General features: G+C 39.7%; 1 protein-coding gene across 1 annotated transcript in view; it reads left to right on the plus strand.

Moving 5' to 3' along the window:
* The first annotated feature begins 668 nt into the window (after positions 1–668).
* Positions 669–21,707, plus strand: part of si:dkey-171c9.3 — a 51,965-nt gene continuing 30,926 nt past the window's right edge. Inside the window, exon 1 of the mRNA XM_043704684.1 lies at positions 669–789. Coding sequence (XP_043560619.1) covers positions 784–789 — 6 coding nt within the window. The 5' untranslated portion in view covers positions 669–783. The remainder of the gene's footprint in view (positions 790–21,707) is intronic.

Raw genomic sequence — 21,707 nt, forward strand, 5'->3', positions numbered from 1 at the left:
TTCTCTTCAAAATATTGCAGTTTGAGATTTTGCAGCCTCACTGGCAAAAAGGTGGAGACGGTTTAATGTCTCACCCAAAAGACAGCCCATTTAGTTACAGTCTGTCTGTACTACACTGAAAGATCATCTTTGATTTTCTTGAGTAGGTCTTGAACCTAGATACTCATAGGTGAACATGCTATCAATTTAGGCATATATTCCCAAATCTAAGCAATTCCAAGAATTCCCAACTTCCAACAGGTGCTGTGCTAAGCCAGTTACTGTCAGACAGATTGAAACCCTTTTTCTTTTACAATTTATCATAATCTATTATGAGCAATATTATTGTTTCCACGCATTCCTTGTCACAAGAGAAGGCGCTATACTAATGGAGTATGCAAAAGCAAGTTATTAAGTGCAGACAGGAAGCGCATTATCACTTTGAAGGCAGATGATACAGCACTCATCTCTGAAGTATTCAGAAGCTAAACACGTCTAACATTACCACTCAAATGAAACCGACCAGTTCCGTTTTGGTACATGCAGATGTTAATTCGAAGGCGGAGAGCTGCCAACAATAGCGGGCCCATCCCAGCCCTGCTCCAATTGGCGAACATTGCCCTTATAGCACCAATCGAAATGACCAGTTCTCAAGAGGTGGATAAACCCAGGAACTGGTTGTCAATCAATACTGATAAAACACTGGAGACTCAGTCGAGTTGCAAAGTAACGTCAAGCAATTTAAATTCTTCAAGAAATTTATTCAGTGTCTGGAATCATATATAAACACACAGTGACCAATTCATGGAGGTAAGCAGCACTTGTCTGTCTTATTTCTGTTTTAGGTGGTTCCGAACGCACAGTTTTGCTGAGACACTTTACCCTAAGGACATGTAACAAATGTACAATTATGACAATCATTAATTATATATTTACTATAACATGTCTTAGTTTTCAAATTAATTTCGTTAAATTACTTATTTATGCATCCTTTAGATGTTCAATAGCAAATATGCTAAGTTTAACAATTATTTAAGAACATTCTATCATGCATTAGGAGTATTTCTTCTCTCAGAATAGCAGGTGTTAAAAGTAACTTTGTTTCAAGGCGGAAGGTGCGTTAACTTTTTTAGGGCGTGAGTCAGGCTGTCACATCTGCCACTTTTAATAGCAAAAACTGGCTTGAAAATTCGTTTTCTTTTGTGTTCTTGGAAACATTTCAATGAAGTGTTTTCCTTCAGTATACTCAAGGGTGTTTCATTGCTGAGAATGATTGATTAATTCTACTAAAAAAAAACTTTAAAGGTTTGCTTAAAGTGCACGGTCAATTTAGAGATAATTCCAAAATAGGATTATGTCATCAGTAGAAATGTATAGCTGGTTCAGAAACTGAAAACATATTAAAGCCAATGCTATCTGTTAAAAGCTCCCTTTGATATAAAGCCATCAACTAGACAGCAATAATTGGGGACTAATGTATATGTTACACCGTATATTTTTGAAATCTAAATGAGGCGATTAAGAAGAAATGCGCTGCTCAGTATTCAGGAAAATGTTAAAACCTACTTTCTGAACACGGTTACTTATAATGGCAACCACCGTTATTGTTCCCCAATGCTTCAACTTGCTCTTACAAATGTATCCAGCCAATGTTCTTGAGAAAGAAAATATTTTTAAATAAACTCGTACTATTAAAAGTCCAAATCTCTAGCTTCAAAGCAAAACAGTTTTCAGTGTTTAAAATTGGAAATTGTCGAGTGATATATGAAGGACATTGGTTTAAAAATGAAAAGCTGTAATTCAGTCTTTTTTATTAGCATTTGCATTTTTCTGCTGATTTTCATCTAAGACACAAGCCAGTTTGCATTGATCGAACTTGATTATGTTAAATGATGTACTGATGTCACATAACTTGGATTTAAAAGTAACACTTGTATACGAAAGAGTTAACAGCATGGTGTAATCTGACCGCAAGATCCAAACAATTGGCACAATGCATCATTTAAACAAGGAACATAGAAGATGTTGAAATATTGCATTGCTGATGGGTCATTGAGCGGGATGCAGGCAAAAAACCTCAAATTAGGAACCCCAAAGGTATATTTGCACAATTGCGAGTATGCCTCCTTACACTCAGTGTTACCCTGGTTAATGATAGTCCGCACTTACATGAAACTTCTATTGCCCCCATGACGTTTAACTGAGTGGAAACTTCGAGTCATAATTAATCTGTACAAATGCTTTCTCGACTGAGGTGTTTGATAAATTGAAATATGCTATTTATTTTGCCTATTCGACATAGCTTGTATTGTAAAAGATTTTTTAAACTCTTTTTAAACTTTGAAAAAGAATATAAGTTACAGTTTTCTTGGTGATCATGTCGTTGGTAATTGCTCAATCAATAGGCTGTGGTGGCACAACGTCTTTAACTTTCAGTAAGATCATGAGACAAGAAATCCTCCAGTTGCGTTTAAAATAAAAATCTCCAGCTGATATTTCTATAAAAAGTGAAGCGTGGGTTTGTAATTTCATTCAGAGCGTCCAAGAGAGCATATGCGTGACTACATTTAAACATCTTAGACTTAAGACATCAGAACGCATTTTACCCTGTTCTATAAATAACAATGCTGCTTGATGATATTGGTAATTACTATGTTAAGCATAACTTTAATTAAGACCATTAATAAAGAGTTATGATTTTTAAGCAAGGATTGCAAAGGAATGCAGCATTAAATTGCAGTAAAAGTTGTTGCCCAAACTTAAATTTTCCTTGAATCTAGTGTCCTGCTGCAGGTCTGGAGCCACATATAGAACATTACTTCCAAGCCAAATAAGGATGGCAGATTTCTTTATTTTAAAGGCATGAGTGAACCAGGGGTTTTGTTTTACAACAATCAATGACAGTTGTCCTGGTTGCCATTACTGTGTTTTTTTCCCCAGCTGTATGAAATGAATTCCAATTCCACTGGCTATGTAATTAACTTCTTATGCTCACTTCCTCCATTATCCAGATCAAGCCGTTAGAATAGTAAATATAAAGTGAGTTAGTTCTTGAGACAGTCTGGTAAATTTGGAGCCAAATTTTGTAACATGTAATGTGAAAACATTTATTATGAAAATATGTAGGTTTTGACAAAGTTTCATCAGCAGGATTTAAATTCTCCGAATCAAAATCATGACTCCACTCCCTGTCCCACCCCGACCCTGTTCGTAGAGTCTTACAGCACAAAAACAGATCTTTTGGTCCAGTTAGTCTATGCCTAACTAAGCTAGTCCCATCAGCCTGCTCCTGACCAATATCCTCCAAACCTTTCCTATTCATGTACTTATCCAAATGTCTTTTAAACATTGCAATTGTATCCACATTCACCACTTCCTCAGGAAATTCATTCCACGCATGAAGCACCCTCCATGTCTTTTTTAAATCTCTTCCCTCTCACCTTAGAAATGTGCCCCAGAGTCTTGAAATCCCCCATCCTAGGGAAAAATAACTACCATTAACTCTATCTATACCCCTCAACATTTTATAAACTTCTATGAGCTCCAATGATAAAAGTCCCAGCCAATCCAAATTGGATATATTACTCAAACCTTCCATACCTGGCAACATCCTGGTAACTCTCTTCTGACTCTCTCCAGTTTAGTAATATCCTTCCTACAAGCTCAATATAACTTCCCAACTCCTATATTCAAAGAAGTAAGTAATGAAGGCAAGTGTGCTAGATACTTGTTTAACCATATCTGATGCAGTTTTTGACAAAAGCCTAAGAAATAAAAGTTGTATGCAAAATGTAGTTGTTCTCAGTACCTGGTTTCTGCTCCCATACCCAGCTATTGTCTCCCACCAAAAATCATACTGATATCAATCTATAAGTGCAGACAATAACCCTGTGACTAAAAATGAACCATTACTTGAGTGAAGTACATTGCTACATATGTATAGGAATATCAACATTACAAGCACATTCTGCAGTTTTAATGTGATAATTTTTATACTTAGCTTAAAATATTAACAGAACAACAGAGTGATGCACAGGCAGTATGAAACAAAAGAACTAGTTAATACGAACAGCATTTTTCCCATATCATTTTGCTGTTAGGATAAGACCTATTGCTTAGTACTAAATTTTTTCCACACATATTAAACATTTGGATTTACAATGTGAGAGATTTGTGAATAAAACAAATATTACATGGCATTTGTATGAATTGAAATGTGTATAGGCAAATAGATCAGAGCAGAAAGCAAACGGCTTAGGTAAAAGGGAGTTTCTGAGACTGGAAAGAGATTGAGTGTAGGCCACAAGATTGCTCTGTTTTTATATTTAAATTTGGTGGTTATGAATTTAGGAATTGCGAGAGCAATACCAAAATTTGCTGAAATTTAAAATAAAAGGTATTACATCATATAAGAATCATGAAAAATTGCAATGTGTCACATAGTTTGTCATGCAGGTATTTAGGATGTTTTAAAAAAAAGTGACTCAAGTAGAGCTTAAAAAGAAAGACTTGCATTTATATTGTGCTTTTCAGGACTGCCAGCTATCTGATTGCTTTACAGACAATGAGTACTTTTGTTATAGGCAATCAATTTTCACTCAACAAACTTACACAAAAAGCAGTTTGACAATGACCAGATATTCTTTGCTTTCACAATTTTGATTAAGGGATAAAGGTAGCTTTGAAAATCGGGAATATACACCCAGCTTTTTTTTCAAAATATTACTTTGGGATCATTGATATCTCCCTGTGTAAACAGTTGGGACCTTGGTTTTGAAAGATGGCCCTTCTACCAGAGTAGCATTCCCTCAGCAGTGCACTGGAATTTTGGCTCTAGCTGGGAATAAATTGGAAATATTGTTATTCAGAGGCAAGTTTGTGACCAACTGGACCATAGTTGACATTATAAACATGTATTAGATAATAAAAAAAGCTAAATGAAATCTTCAGATTTGTATTCGGTTTTATATTATACAAAAACATAAAATAATCTTAACTTGGAAAATTAAGGATAGCATCAAATTGAAAGACAAAACATAGTACATGGCAAAGATTAGTGGTAAACCAGAGGACTGGAAAAATTTAAAACCAAAAAAAAGGGAGGAAATAAACTTTGAGTGTAAACTTGCAACAGAAAGATGCACAGCAAGAGCTCCATTAAATATGTAAAAAGGATGAGAGAAGGCAAACTGAACATAGGCACCTAAAAGAATGTGGCTGGGGAAATAATAATGGGGAGTTGAATAAATACTTTGCAGAGGTTTTACAGGAGAAGGTGCTAGTAGCAATCCAAAATTACGAAATAATTAAGGGACAAATGGAGAGGAAATAAATACAATACCTATCACTAGATGAAAAAGTACTTGGGAAGCTAATTGGGCTAAAGGCTGCTACGTCCCGTTGACTTGATGGGATGCATCCTAGGATACTAAAGGGCACAGCTACAGAGATGATGGGTATACTGGTAATACTCTTCCAGGAATCCCAGAGGATTAGAAAACTGCCAAAGTAACACCTTTGTTTTTCCTTCCCTTTTAAAATAAAGGAATGGAAATTATGGATAGACAATAGATGCTGGCCGAACCAATAATTCCCACATTTTCATGAGTGAATTAAAAAAAACATTCTAGCCCTTCTCTAAGGATAGATCTATTGGCATTGTAGGCAATCCAGGAAAGGTTCACTAGGCTGATACCAGGTCACCAGGAGGGACTGTCTTATGAGAAGAGGTGAGTAGACTGTACCTGTTCTCATTGGAATTTAGAAGAATGAGAGAGAACCTTTTTGAAATATGCAAGATCCCTGGGACATTCAGAGGGTAGATGTGTAAAGGTTGTTTCCCCTTGTTGAAGAGTCTAGGACCAGAGGGCATAATCTCAGAATAAGGGTGCACAGATAAAGATGAATTTCTTCTCAGAGGGTTGTGGATCTGTGTAATTCTTTACTACAGAGGGCTGTCAAGGCTAAGTCATTAAGTATATTCAAGGCAAATATTTACAGAATTTTAATCTGTAAAGGAATTAAAAGTTATGGAGAAAAGTAGGGTTGGAGATTATCATATCAGCCATGATCTTATTGAATGGTGGAGCACATTTATGTTGAATGGCTTACTTCTGCTCTTACGTTTTATCATTTTAAACTTGCACTGTACTTTAGTGAAGCTGCAGTTGGAACTTTAACGCATAACTTTGGACATGCTATTATACAAAGAGCATAAAGGAATGGATAAAAGCAGTTTCGTACATTTATGTATTATTATAAATGAAGAGTTACAGATGTTCTAAAAGACTGGAGGTGTTAAAGAATTTTAACTAGACTGGGATAGGACTTGCAGATTATGAAGAGACGTGGTGAAGATAATTGTAAATTGTTTCCATTAATCAATAAAACAAAGGGACTGCAAGATGTTCAAAAAGAGTTGAAGGAAAGAATTGAAACAATTTCTTCACATAGAGGGGACTCTGGAGATCAGAGTTGAGAGTGTTTGCTGGGAAAGCACAGCAGGTCAGGCAGCATCCAAGTCTTGAGAATCGACATGTCAGGCATAAGCCCTTCATCAGGTATGAAGCTTATAGGCCAGGGGCTGAGAGATAAATGGGAGGGGGTGGGGATGAGGGGAAGGTTGCTGAGAAAGTGATAGGTGAATGAAGGTAAGTACAACCACACAACTACCTAGACTACAAGTCCTCCCACCCTACCTCTTGTAAAAATGCCATTCCTTATTCCCAGTTCTTCTGCCTCCACCGCATCTGTTCCCAGGATGACTAATTCCACCTCAAAGTCCCAGATGGCCTCCTTCTTCCAAGATTGCAACTTCCCTTCCAATGTGTTTTACGATGCCCTCCAGCACATCTCCTCCACTTCATGCATCACTGCCCTTGAACCCCACCCCTTCCAATGCAACAAGGACAGGAACCCCATGGCCCTCACCTTCCACCCCACCAACCTCCACATGCAACGTATCATCCTCCGCCACTTCCACCACCTCCAAATGGACCCCACCACGAAAGGCATATTTCCCTCCCACCTCTATTAATGTTCCAGAGAGACCATTCCCTCTGCAACTCCCTTGTCAGGTCCACACCCCCACCAGCCCACACCACACTCCTGGCACCTATCCTTGCCACTGCAGAAAGTGCAAAACCTGCGTCCACCCCACTCCCCTCACCTCCCAAGGGATCCTTCTACATCCGTCAGAACTTTACCTGTACCTCTACCAATGTCATCTACTGCATCCATTGCACCCGATGTCTCCTCTACATCGGGGAGACAGGACGCCTTCTTGCTGATTGTTTCAGAGAACATCTCTGGGACACCTGCATCAACCAGCCCCACTGCCCCATGGCTGAACACTTCAACTTCCCCTCCCATTCAATCAAGGACATGCAGGTCTTGGGCCTCGCTAGGACATTCAGAGGGAGGGAAATATGCCTTTCGTGGTGGGGTCCATTTGGAGGTGGTGGAAGTGGCGGAGGATGATACGTTGCATGTGGAGGTTGGTGGGGTGGAAGGTGAGGGCCATGGGGTTCCTGTCCTTGTTGCATTGGAAGGGGTGGGGTTCAAGGGCAGTGATGCATGAAGTGGAGGAGATGTGCTGGAGGGCATCGTAAAACACATTGGAAGGGAAGTTGCAATCTTGGAAGAAGGAGGCCATCTGGGACTTTGAGGTGGAATTAGTCATCCTGGGAACAGATGCGGTGGAGGCAGAAGAACTGGGAATAAGGAATGGCATTTTTACAAGAGGTAGGGTGGGAGGACTTGTAGTCTAGGTAGTTGTGTGGTTGTAGTAGATGTCTGTGGTTAGTTAGTCACCGAAGACGGTGATGGAGAGGTCCAGGAAGGAGAGAGAGGTGTCCAAGATGGTCCAGGTAAATTTGAGGTTGGGGTGGAAGGTGTTGGCAAAGTTGATGAACTGTTCAACCACCTCATGGGAGCATGATGTGGCACCAATGCAGTCATTGATGTAGCGGAGGAACAAGTGGGGGTGATGCCGGTGTAACTGCGGAAAGTGGACTAGTCCACATACCCGACAAACAGGCCGGGATTAATAGAATGCCAATATTGCTATCATAAAGACTTATTGAAGCAGTGTCTGGAAATTGTTTTAATATACTGCATGATGACACCTGATGAACCAAGTTACCTGTTTACCTGCTGTTCTTAAACATGATTTCTTCTACAGCCCGATCTTTTTGTTCGCCTATTACATTTAGCAGTTCAAAACTCCTAATCACTACCTTTTTAATTAATTCCTCATTTCTTCTCTTCTATCGTTTTATTTTGTGTCAATTATAATGTCTTGTGTCATGGGCCATATGTCTAGGTTCTTAAATTCAAGATACCTGATCATGATTCAATGCCTAGCCAAATTTATTACTCATCCTTAAATGCCCAAGGACAGTTAAGTGTCAACTTTATTGCTGTGTATTCACAGTCACATGTAGGCCAGAATGGGCAAGGATGGCAGTTTCCTTTCCTAAAGGGCATCGGTGAACCAAATGGATTTTTCTGACCCTCGACAAATAGTGACCATGAAACCATTAGACTCCTAATTCCAGGTATTTATTGAATTCAAATTTTCCCCAATAACTTAATATGAGAGAAACTAAAGATGGAGGGAGAGAAAATGAAGTGAATGAGAAAGAGGAAAGAAGACCACAAGTGATGATACGAGTCAAAGACTGAGTGCAAGAAAAGAAGTCAGTTCAGAGTCATTTTACAATAGAACTTTAATATCAGGCCACATGGTTCCTGCTGCACACCATGTTGGAGTTATAGTAGAAATGAACACTTAATCAGAAGATATCCTCTCACTGGCGACATCACAAGGATTCAGTCCTTTGGTCTAAAGCTGGATAACCCCTGTATCTAGAGTCCTTTGACTTTCTTAACATCTCAGTCAGTAGTAAAATATCATTTGAAATCAAATCCATAGGATCCAACTACTTCTCTCAGTGATAGAGCCCAGCTTGAATCTTGTTTTATAATGCTTAAAAAGATAATCTATTAAGTTCATTTTTAATTTTTTTTCCTTGAAGGTGCAAATTGATGTTGTTATGGCAAAGACTTTCAGTAATTAAATTCCTATTCATATATTAAGCAAAGATGTGGGCTTTTGAGAAAGTTATGGCAATAATCATGGATGATTTTAATCCACATTCAGTTTTGACAAATCTGCTTAGTAAATGGGTTTATGGAGTGTTTTCAGGACAGTTTCTTAGAGCAGCACATTCTTGACCCAACCAGAGAAAAGGTTATTCTCGATCTGTAATGTGTAATGAGACCAAATTAAATTAGTGACCTCATAGAAAAGATGCTCTAGGTATAATTCTGTGAAGAATGGTGATAGGTCAAAATACAATAAAAGGCAATAATGACTGAATTTTTAATTGAGCTTGACAATGCAAAGAGTGATCTAAGGGATGTGTTTTAAACTTAAATATGGGAAATTGAGGGGATGAACGCAGAGCTGACTAAAGTCAACTGGGAAATTCGGTTAAGGTATAGGTCAGTGGAAATGCAGTGACAATTAAGGAGAAGGGTACGCTATTTTTAACTAACAAAATTAAATATAGCATTAACTTGAAAGTAAAACTTAAAGTAAGAATTCAGCAGCTACAATGTTTCTGTGGTCAAATAGTTGGTGGCTTCTCCCAATTTGAGCTATAGAGAGACTGAACAGGCTGGGGCTGTTTTCCCTGCAGCATCAGAGGCTGAAGGGTGACCTTTATAGACGTTTATAAAATCATGAGAGGCATGGATGGGGGAAATAGAGAAGGTCTTTTCCCTGGGTTGGAGAGTCCAAAACTAGAGGGCATAGGTTTATGTTGAAAAGGGAAAGATATAAAAGAGACCCAAGGGGCAATGTTTTCATGCAGAGAGATGTGTGTGTGTGTGTAATGGGCTTCCAAAGGAAGTGGTGGAGGCTAGTACAATTGCAACAGTTAAAAGGCATCTGGATGGGTATATGAATAGGAAGGGCTTGGAGGGATATAGGCCGGGTGCTGGCTGGTGGGACTAGATTGGGTTGGGATATCTGGTTGGCGTGGATGAGTTGGACTGAAGGATCTATTTCCATGCTGTACATCTTGATGGCTCTATGAATCTAAGTTTGACTGAGCAGAAGGGTTCTGGGTGGGAGCGAAGGCTCCTTTCTTTAGCTTTTATCACACTCTAGTTGTGTCCTTTGATAGTCTGGTTCAGTAGAGTTCTTTAGTCAGTGTACCTTTTCTGTCTCCCTGTTAAAAAAAGTCTTTTTCCCTCTCTGGTGTTTCTCTTGAAGTTCTGCCCAGATTGGAGTCTCACAGCTGCTTTATCATGACCAAAGCAAATAGCTATTATGTAACTTTGAATTGTCAAAAACACTTTTAAATCTTCAAAGCAAAGTCAATTCGTTGGAATTCCATGCAGTGTCTTACCAGACTCCTGTTCTCTCAGATGCTTTGAATTCTCACATCCTTAAATTTGCTTGTATTTTTTTATCAAACAGTTAATCAATTTCTAAGTGTCTCCCTTTGTGATTGATGCTAAGTTGACACATCAATCTGCCAAGGAGAAAGTGAGGACTGTAGATGCTAGAGATCAGACTGAAAAGTGGGGTGCTGGAAAATCACAGCAGGTCAGGCAGCATCCGAGGAGCAGGAGAGTCAATGTTTGGGCATGAGCTCTTCATCATGAATTGGGGGTGCGGGGTGGCCCAAGGGGGCTGAGAGATAAATGGGGGGTGTGGGGCTGGGAGGAAGGTAGTTGGAAAGGCGATGGAGGTGGGGGGTGATGGTGATAGGTCGGAAAGGAGAGTGGTGCAGATAGGTGGGAAGGAAGATGGACGGATAAGACCGTTCAAAGAGCAGTACTGAGTTGGAAGGTTAGATCTGGGGTAAAGTGGAGGGAGGGGAAATGAAGAAACTGGTGAAATCTACATTGATCCCATGTGGTTGGAGGGTCCCAAGGTGGAGAGGCACCTCCACTGCAAAACCCTTACCATCTGATGCCTGGAGGAGTCTCAAGACTTTCATGTCCTTGGCAGAGTGGGAGGGAGAGTTAAAGTGAGTTAGTTCATGCATTAAACAGTCTCACTGCCCTGTGGCCAAACACTTTAATTCCCCCTCCCACTCCACCAAGGACATGCAAATCCCGGGCCTCCTCCACCACCAAACTCTCGCCACCCAATGCCTGGAGGACGAATGCCTCATCTTCTACCTTGGGACCCTTCAACCACACAGGATCAATGTAGATTTCACCAGTTTCTTTATTTACCCACCATATCCCAAACCTAACCTTCCAACTTGGCACTGCCCTCTTGAACTGTCCTACCTGTCCATCTTCCTTCCCACCTATCTGCTCCACCCTCCTTTCCGACCTATCGCCATCACCCCCCACCTCCTTCTACATATCACCTTTCCAGCTACTTTCCCCCCCCAGGTCCACACTCCTCCCATTTATCTCTCAGCCCCCTTTTCCCTCCTCACCCCCCACCCCATTCTTGATGAAGAGCTTATGCTCGAAACATCGATTCTCCTGCCACTCGGATGCTGCCTGACCAGCTGTGCCTTTCCTGCACCATACTTTTCAACATCAATTTGCCTGCTTGTTTTTGGTAGTAGTGAACCAATAAGAGCAGTCATGTAATGTCTGCAATCCACCTTGTTAGATTCTGTGTCCATTGTAAAAAGTCAGATTAGCTTTCTTTACAAAATGTATTGTATTATGACTACAAAGTTGTGATACTTGGCATTTTGTTCAATCCTAAACTAATTTTTGTATTCAATATATGATACTCACCTTCTTCTGCTTTTTTTCTATTTCTAGTCTGTTGTACAGTAGCCTATTACCTCAATACCTCCACAACTGAGTCCCATATCCATGGCATTGTTATGGCAAGGTAGACAGGCAGGAGGCTGAAAGAACACAGCAAGCCAGGCAGCATCAGGAGGTGGAGAAGTCATGTCAGGGGTCAAAGATTGCAAAACTTTCAATGCAATAGTTTTATTTAAAAGGGGAATGTAATGGAAAATAGGTAACTATAGACAGGTTAGTTTAACATCTTTAATGTTAGAGCCTTTTCCAAAGGATACACCAGCAGAGTATTTAGAAATACACACTATAGTCAAGCTGAGTTAACATGGCTTCATTAAGTGGAAATCATGCTTGACAAATTTATTAGAATTTTTGGAAGAGGCAAAAAGCAAGATAGATAAAGGGGAAGCAGTATATGAAATGTATTTGGACTTCCAAAAGACATTCAATAAACTACTGCATACAAGACTACTAAATATGATAAAAGTGGTAGGGTAGTACATTAACATTGCTAGAGATCTGGCTAACTAACAGAAGACAGAGTTAGGATAAAGAGAGACTTTTCAAGATCATAATCTGTAGCTAGTGGAGTGTCACAGGAATAGGTGCTGGGGCTATAATTATTTACAATATATGTTAATGACTAGTTAAGTGGGTAGGCAACAACTTCGCAAATGGAATATAATGTGTGAAAATGTAAGGCAATTCGCTTTGCCGGAAGAATAGAAGGGCTGAGTATTATTTAAAAGGAGACAGACTTCAGAAAGGTGCAGCACAGGAGGATGTAAGGCTTCCAGTACATGAATCACAAAAGCTAACATCCATGTTCTGAAGATAATAAAGAAGACAAGTGGAATGTTCAGTATTTCAGAAAGAATGGAGTAAAAATAGGGAGGTCTTGTGAAAACTATACTAGGCAATAATCAGACTGCAGCTGGAATACTGTGAATTCTCATCTGAGGAAAGACATGCTGTCATTGGAGGCAGTCCAGAAAAGGTTCACTAAATTGATTCTAGATATTTTGATGAGGAGAGACTGATTGGGTTATGCCTATATTCATTAGTGTCTAGAAGAATAAAAGTTGATTTCCTTGAAATGTATCGAATATTTAAGGAACTTGATAGGGGAGATGCAAAAAGGTTGTTTCCCCTGTGGGAGAGTTCAGACCAGAGGACATAATCTCAGATTAAGGGTTCACCCATTTAAAACAGAGATTAGGGATAACTTCTTCTCTGAAGATAGTGAATCTGTGGCTATAGAAAGTGGAACGTTAAGTATATTCCAAGCTGACACAACGTTCCCAATTTATGAATGCCCAATTTACAAAAGCTCACACTTATGAATGCAATCCCATACAGGCATATAACTCTAAACAATTGATATAATAACATTTTCCGTACTTATGAATTGCTATTTTAAATAGTCCTGCATTGTGTTCCAACACCAGAATAGAACCTGTTCGCAACCAGGGAGTGCCTGAACAGGCAGATTTTTAATCAGTAAGGCAATCAAGGATTATAGAGATAAGGAAGGAATGTGGAGTTGAAAATGATCAGATCAGATCCTTCACAGTTTCAGCCTACATTATTCAAATACGTTTTTCCAGTTAAACATTTCAAGTGTATATTGGTTTCTTATCTGAATTACATTTTGGCCTCAATCATCCTTAGTGTCAACCCATTCTACCTGTTCATATAGATTGCGATTAAAGGTACAGATATGCAGTATTTATATGTTAATTTGCTTACTTTTTATTAGTGTCAATCATATCATTTAAAGTGGTAAACATTGTATTCACATAATATTACATAGTTACTAGTGCTGTGTAGTACCCAGAATAAGGTGAGTTAGATTACTTAGTGTGGAAGCAGGCCCTTCGGCCCAACAAGTCCACACCGACCCACTGAAGCGCAACTCACACAGACCCATTCCCCTTCACCTAACACTACAGGCAATTTAGCATGGCCAATTCACCTAACCTGCACATTTTTTGGATTGTGGGAGGAAACTGGAGCAAACCCACACAGACACGGGGAGAATGTGCAAACTCCACACACACAGTCGCCTGAGGCAGGAATTGAACCCGGGTCTCTGGTGCTGAGAGGCAGCAGTGCTAACCACTGTGCCACCGTGCTGTACACAAATTCTTGGAGTTTACTCTTCAAAACAATTTTAAAATATCCGATGGACTGCAGACAGCATCATTTTCTGAGGATTCTGTTAAACTTGAAAGGCTTCAGTGGAGAGTAAATGGATCACATCGACATGGAAAAATAATTACTTATTTTTCAGCTTATCTTTTCAGAATGTCAATCTATTGATTTTTCCTAGAACAGTCTGTGTATTCTTCACTGCAGCCTACTGGATACTCCTAAACTCTACCTTTCTCTATATTTGTAATGTAGCTCACATTTTACCTGGGATAGTGTCAGAAGGCATGAGTCTGAACTTAAATTCAAGGCGAATGGGGTGATTTTTGATTATAACATTACATATAAACCAATCCATTGTTTTAGTTTCCCTAATCTAATTGAATTTAAAATCGTAGGATGGATAAAATCGCAATCCCTTTATGGGCCATTTTACAATATCCTGACACATCCAGGTTCTGTAAGTGTTTCTTCAGTAGAATCTGGTTCAACACGCAAGTGAACCAGAATCACCCTTTAGATTGCACACATTAAACTGAATCCAATCCCTGGGTTCATGTGGAAGTCTCAGCTAGGTCTTGATTTTTTATTTACAGATCAATACACTGAGAAAAACTCAGTGTCTCAATTTCTTTCTCTAGTTTCCTGCTTACAGTGTTATGGCAAATTAGTTCAACAGGATGGGGCAGGAGATGGAGATAATTCACTGGAAACAACGTGCTGAATGCTGTGTGAGCAAGACTGTAGTTGAAGGCTTCAGTGTGATCTGTGGTTAAGGCTAAACTTTCAGATGTGGGGCTTCCATATTGCTACCTTGCTCCTGTTTCACAGTTTTTTTAGATTACATTACATTACAGTGTGGAAACAGGCCCTTCGGCCCAACAAGTCCACACCGACCTGCCGAAGCGCAACCCACCCATACCCCTACATTTACTCCTTACCTAACACTACGGGCAATTTAGCATGACTAATTCACCTGACCTGCACGTCTTTGGATTGTGGGAGGAAACCGGAGCACCTGGAGGAAACCCACGCAGACACGGGGAGAACGTGCAAACTCCACACAGTCAGTCGCCTGAGGCGGGAATTGGACCCGGGTCTCTGGTGCTGTGATGCAGCAGTGCTAACCACTGTGCCACTGTGCCGCCCACGTTGCATTACAGGATGTGGAAGATTCCACTCACTTATCATTAGATGGACCCGGACCCCACATTGCTCCCTGAACAGCACTTGTGTATCATTTTACTAATTATAGTATGCGAGTTCAGACGTGATCTGAAAGCTGAACAATAACTTTACACATTTTAAAAAAATTTGCTTCATCAGAATGGTGAGATAAAGTCACCACAATTTTTTTTTTCTAATGGTGCAGAGTTATGGAGTATCTTATAGTGCTTATTACTGGTGCAGTACATGTGAAAAGTAATAGTGCAGGCTGGTGCACTATATCTAATTTTCTCACTGCATAGTACATTGATGTGGTGTTCTAAATTGTTGGTGCTTTCTCTTGTCACGAGGTATACATAATAAAACCCCATGTGATATAAAATTGAGGACTACAGCTTTTCAAAGAACTGGACTTCAATTTCATTTCTGCTAAAGTTAAATCAAAAATCTATTACCTATAATCAAATGCCAGTCATAGAGTCATACAGTACGGAAACAGACCCTTTGGTTCAACTCATCCATGCTGACTAGGTATCCTAAACTGGACTAGTTCCATTTGCCTGTATTTGGCCCAAATTCCTCTAAGTCTTTCCTATTCATTTACCTTTCCAAATGTCTTTTAAATATTGTAATTGTGCCCACCTCTACCCCTACCACTTCCTCTGGCAATTCATTCCACATATGCACCGCCCTCTGCTTGGAAAGGTTGCCCTTAAGTCTCTTTTTTTAAAATCTTTCCCCTCTCAACCTAAACCTATGCCCTCTAGTTTTAGACTCCCTTACCCTTGAAAACTTACATTGGCCATTCACCTTACCATGACTCTCATCATTTTATAAACCTTTATAAGGTCACCACTCAATCTTCTACACACCTGTGAAAAAAATCCCATCCCTCTCAGCCTCTCCTTTTAACTCAAACCGTCCAGTCCTGGCAACATCCTTGTAATTCCTTTCTGAACCTTTAGAGATGTAGTCAGCAACTATGTGATTTCTCTAAAACAAAAGCAAACTACTGTGAATGCTGGAAATGTGAAGTAAAAACAAATACTGGAAGTATTCAGCAGGTCAGACATCCATGGGGAGAAGAGAAGATCAATGTTTGAAGATCATTTTTTTTTTCCCTGTGGAATCTTCCTTCAGGATTCTGGTGCTTGCAAGAATGCACTTGCCAGGAGGGAGATTAGCCAAGTGATCTTCTGAGTGAACATCCCAATTGGTCACACCACACTTACCATACTTGGGTGATCTCCCGAGGCTTTCAGCCAATCCAAAGGACTGATAGCTGTAGAGACTTGGCAGTGCTGCAAAGGTAGGCTGGAATATGTGAGACAACCTCAAAATGGAGCTGCTCCATGCAATGTAATTGAAGGCTTCAGAGGAGCCAAGCTACTAAACCCCTCAGGTTGGATGGGAGTCACCTACTTGAAATACTTTGAGCCACAGCTGAGGGTTTTTCAAGGCAAACTGCACTCTCGGGCATTGAACTTCCAAATCTGCCCCTTCCGTTCACCTCAGTCCCCAGCTTGGTTCAGGGAGGGTGCCTCTACAGAGCTAGCAGCCTCTGAACTTGATGCAGGCCTGTGACTCATTGCTGCAAAATGGGCTCTAATTGGGACCTTATATTGTTTGCTTCTATGTAGCATTTTATGACCTATTTTCTAAGTTGCCTCTGGGTAACTTCACCAATGACAGGAATTTGTTGGGAAATCATTCCAGTGAGTTATCTTCTATTTTTAACAATAAAAGATATTCTAATCTATTCAATTCTATTTTTCCTGCCTCCAAACTTGTCACTATGGCACTAAGCACATTCTCGGAGACAGTGTGGTCTGCAGATGCTGGAGATGAGAGTTGAGAGTGTGTTGTTGGAAAATGTCGATTTTCCTGCTCCTCGGATGCTGCCTGACCTGCTGTTCTTTTCCAGCAACACACTCTCAACCCACTAAGAACATTGCCTAGTGTTTCAGGATAATGATTTGATGGTTTCTTTCCATATATTGCTTTCTGATCTGCTGTGTATTACTGGCATTTACTGAGTGAGTTAATATTTCTCAAGGCAACAATACAGGCAATTCCATTTCTCAGTTTTCCCGAATTAGCAAAGAAAAATAAAGCCACACAGATTAGATTAGATTACTTACAGTATGGAAACAGGCCCTTCGGCCCAACAAGTCCACACCGCCCCGCCGAAGCGTAACCCACCCATACCCCTACATTTACCCCTTACCTAACACTATGGACAATTTAGCATGGCCAATTCACCTGACCTGCACATCTTTGGACTGTGGGAGGAAACCGGAGCACCCGGAGGAAACCCACGCACACACGCGGAGAACGTGCAAACTCCACACAGTCAGTCGCCTGAGACGGGAATTGAACCCGGGTCTCTGGCGCTGTGAGGCAGCAGTGCTAACCACTGTGCCACCGTGCCGCCCACAGGGATCTCACTTGTAATCTTTTCCAAATGTACACTTTATTCACAGGATGTATACAATTAAATTTCATAATAATGTTAACATTACGTAAAATTCAAAACAAATCAATTTCTTCCAATATACAGTGAAGAATTTTGAGGTGGTTGACAATGAGTTATTGGTTATATCTACAATAGTCATTTCACATCAAACATGTGCAGCTTGAAAGATATTTACAATTTCTAGCCCTTTGATTTAACATGATTGGAGGGCCTTAAACAGTGGCCTTTCCTTAATGAGTCTTGGTTCCCACTCTTGATTGTTATATTATGGCCCTCACTGGAAAGTACATTTTTGTGTTATATTATGGCCCTCACTGCTGACCACCAGTGTGTGAATCTGTCTGCACCATTTATGACACCATCTCCTTCTTGGTGATCTACAAGGCTCACTTGGTTCTTGGTATACCAACAAGAAGCTCTTTTCTTACACAAAGTATAGTCTATAGCATTTAGAAACTAGTTACAAGATACACTGGTATGTCAAACATTGTTACAGAGACAATGAGGAGAATCTGCATGTTCAGTATTATACCTTTTGAGATCCAAAACAGTTTTCCCATTAGATCAATATGACCTCTTCAAAGTGTGTGGTGCCTAAGGCATTATTATTAAACCTTTTAGCCCCTTGTACTCATATGCAACATCAACCGCCACTGAAGCATTTACTTTCATCATTAGCAAACATATTATACATAATTACTTTTACCACCAATCTATCTCCTCCCCTCCCCCATGCCTTTGACTGTATAAATTCAGGTGCCTGGAGGTTCATTGAATATATTCTCTTTAGGCTTGGAAGATGAATAGGTGTTTCGGTTGAAGACCATTGACCTATTGACTGTTTCTTTTTTGACTAGAGGATCGCTAAACTCATTTATTTCCTTTGTGGAGTATGGCTGTCTTGTTGAAACAGGCAATTTCTTTTTTACAGTATCTTGAACTAAATAATTTCTTCTTGGCTGTATCCTGAATCTCTGGATGTGCTTTGCCCTTTCCAATTGGTGGCTTTCATGAGGTTGTATGTATCAATCTTCAATCTGTGTCAGCAAATATTTATTCTGAATCTGCAGGTAAATCTATCTAAACTCTTTAGATTAACTTGTTGATTAGTTGGATGTTTTCATTTGGCGTCAGTGATTGAAGTATTGGGGAAACTGTCACGTTTACTTCCACAGTTTTGCTGTTTTGAGAATTGCTTCTTGTATGGCATCATCTCTATCATTGCTAATTAAGATTAATCCTGGGAAGATAAGGAAATTAACTTCTCTGTTCAAACTTGCATCTTCTATATCACCTCTGCTTCTGACATCAGATTTCAATCTTTCATAACTATACAACATCCTATATTGCACTTTGAATTACCTCAATTGGAGATGTGTCAGTGAGCTCAAATAAGATACACTGCTCAATGGCTTTATGGTTGGTAGTGTTTGCATACACACTCTGTTGATCCTTTCAGTCTAACCTCTCCTCAATGTTGACAGCTGTGGAAAGCGAATGAGCCAAATCAGTGTAGTTGCAGCTTTTCAAAACATGACAAATTGATGCAAACATAGCTAATTTCAAGTAATTCCATCTTGATTCATGGTGGACTGTAAACTTGGCAGCCCTATGAAATCTGGTGGTTGTCCTTTGGCTAGTTGTTCCACATCAGGCTGCTCTTACCCAATGCACCTTGTCTGTTTCCTGACTGGCTGTTTCTAGACCAGCTCTTTCTTATCTTTAAACAGTTTGACTTCTTTTGTGACTTTATGAAGGTTAAATTCAAAATATGCATTCACATTAAGGAGTGAGAGTCCCTGATTGTATATAAATATATACCTAAAGCCGCTTGCATTCTAATTTTAAATGCTATGCCTCCTGGACTAGATTGTTGCACTGCTGTTGGCATGCAGCATGTTTTTAACCATGGTTCATTATCTGATAATATAGCGATATTCACACCTGTATAAAACTTGAAATCAATGATATGCCTATTGACATAAATATTCTCTTGACAACAGGTTAGGATTGGATCTCCTACTCCTGTTAAGAGGACTTTACGCTTTTCTTCTATTGTAAGTTATTCTACTCATTAACCTCTTTGTGTGGGTGGCTGATGACTTCTGCTTTTCTGTGATTATGTCCTATTTCAGCATATTTTCTGAAAATTACATTGTTTTAGAAGTAGAACACTTCTTTTTAATAGGTAGGTAGGCACTTCCTGTGTCTGTGAAGTTTCCTTACTTCACAGTGCAAGGTAATTTAATGTCTAATGTCAGTCGTACTTGCTTTTTTTGGTTTCTCCACTGTGTCTTTTGTGTTTAGTACTGTAAGAACAGAATGCATTCTGCAAATCTTTTGTCATAAGGTTAATCTTCTTCCCTTGAGATTGGTCTGTGCTGCTTCTGGACTTGAGCCTCATTCACTCAGTGGCTTTTCCTAGAATCAACTTTCTTTTGACAGCAATAAACCCGACACACACTTCAACAATTCTGTCCTTTATGAGCTCTAACATTAAATCGCCACAACTACACTTTCCCACCAATCTATAGAGCTCATCTAAGGATTCCCTAGGTGCTGCAGTCTTCTGTTAAATCTTGATATATTAATAATTGTATTTGTTCTGAGAGTATTCTCACAATTTCTGTGGCTAAAATAGAAGATTTTCACTTTAAGCAGCTGAAATGGATTCCCCTCTTTTCCATGGCTTCTCTAGATGAAGCCAGCTATTTGTGGGGAAAGTAAATGATTCATATTTCTTTATGGCTTTTCCTAAATGATTTCTGCTGTCTGTTGTTTTAGTAATAGGTTCTTGCCTTTTCTTCTTCCATTAGACCTTTTAAGCTCAGGCTTCAAAGATGCAATGTCTACGGGTCTGTGATCTGAGGTTGAGTTGCAATTGTCATCCTTGTGTTTCTCTTAGTGTAGGTATGATTCATGGCGATTGCTTACAATGGTGGTGATGCTCGGCCTCAGCTTTAATTGACTTTACGCGTGGCTTTTTCAGGCTGTAATTCTGCACCGTTTTCAAACGTTTGCCCTGGTCCATCAGGGATTTAAACTTTACTCTCAGTTTCCAATGTCTGCTTGCTCTCTGACTAGACCCTGACTCCTGATGGTCCTACAGGACACTAGTACTTGATGTTATCTGTAACTGTCTGCAGTGACTAATACTTCAGTTCCAGGGAGTTTCGAATACTCATCTACTGCAGCGTGTCTCTTTCAAGAACTTTTACCATTTGCTGAAGATTTTGGCTTGTTGAATCTTTCAATGAAATTTCTCCTGTAGGACTCTTGAATTTTCAGATTTTTCTACTACTGACTGTCTGTCTGTATGAATAGGATTCTTACAGATGCATTTGAAGAAATCTTTAAACATCACCATGTGGCATGAAGTAGCTGGATGAAATACTCTCACTATTTGCCATCTTGTGTCAGCATTCCTCACTGCTGCTCACCATCTTGTGATGATACAGTCAGGAGGAAGTTTCCTTCAACATTGATTGCAGACCCCATGAAGTCTTATGGCAACAATTTAAAAATTAGCAAGGAAATCTCTTTCTCAGTATCACCTATCCCTTTCCTCACCATATTCTGCAATCTCATGGTTCAGTACATCCCCTACTCTGCTATTAATATCAACCTTGATTCAAAGAACAATGGAGAAGGGCATACCAGGAGCAATACCAGGCATGCCTAAAGGTGAGGTGTTGGCCTCATGAAGCTACAACCCAAGATTACTTGTGTGCCAAACAGCATAACAAGCAAATTCTAGACAGAGCTAAGTGATTGTACAACCAAATCTATGCTTTGCAGCCCTGCCGCATGGTATTGTATAAAGTCAGCAATTCATTGGAGGAGCCTCCACAAATATCCATATCCCTAATGAGGATATCTCTTAATTCTCACTGGCATCCACCTGACAATGGAGAAAATTGCCAAACTATTCTGTCGACAAAAAGCAAGATAAATCCAGCCTGGCCAATTACTGCTTCATCAGTCTACTCTTGATCATCAGTAAAGTTATTGAATGAGTCATCAATTGTGTTAAGTGTTTTGAAATGGTGCAAAGATGCACTGCAGAAATTCAACAAGGTTCCACCAGCACAATTCAACATCCATCATGGACAGACATCAGGATGTATGCTGAGATTGA

Source organism: Chiloscyllium plagiosum, chromosome 15 (genome assembly GCF_004010195.1).
Source record: "Chiloscyllium plagiosum isolate BGI_BamShark_2017 chromosome 15, ASM401019v2, whole genome shotgun sequence".
Taxonomy (NCBI): Eukaryota; Metazoa; Chordata; class Chondrichthyes; order Orectolobiformes; family Hemiscylliidae; genus Chiloscyllium; species Chiloscyllium plagiosum.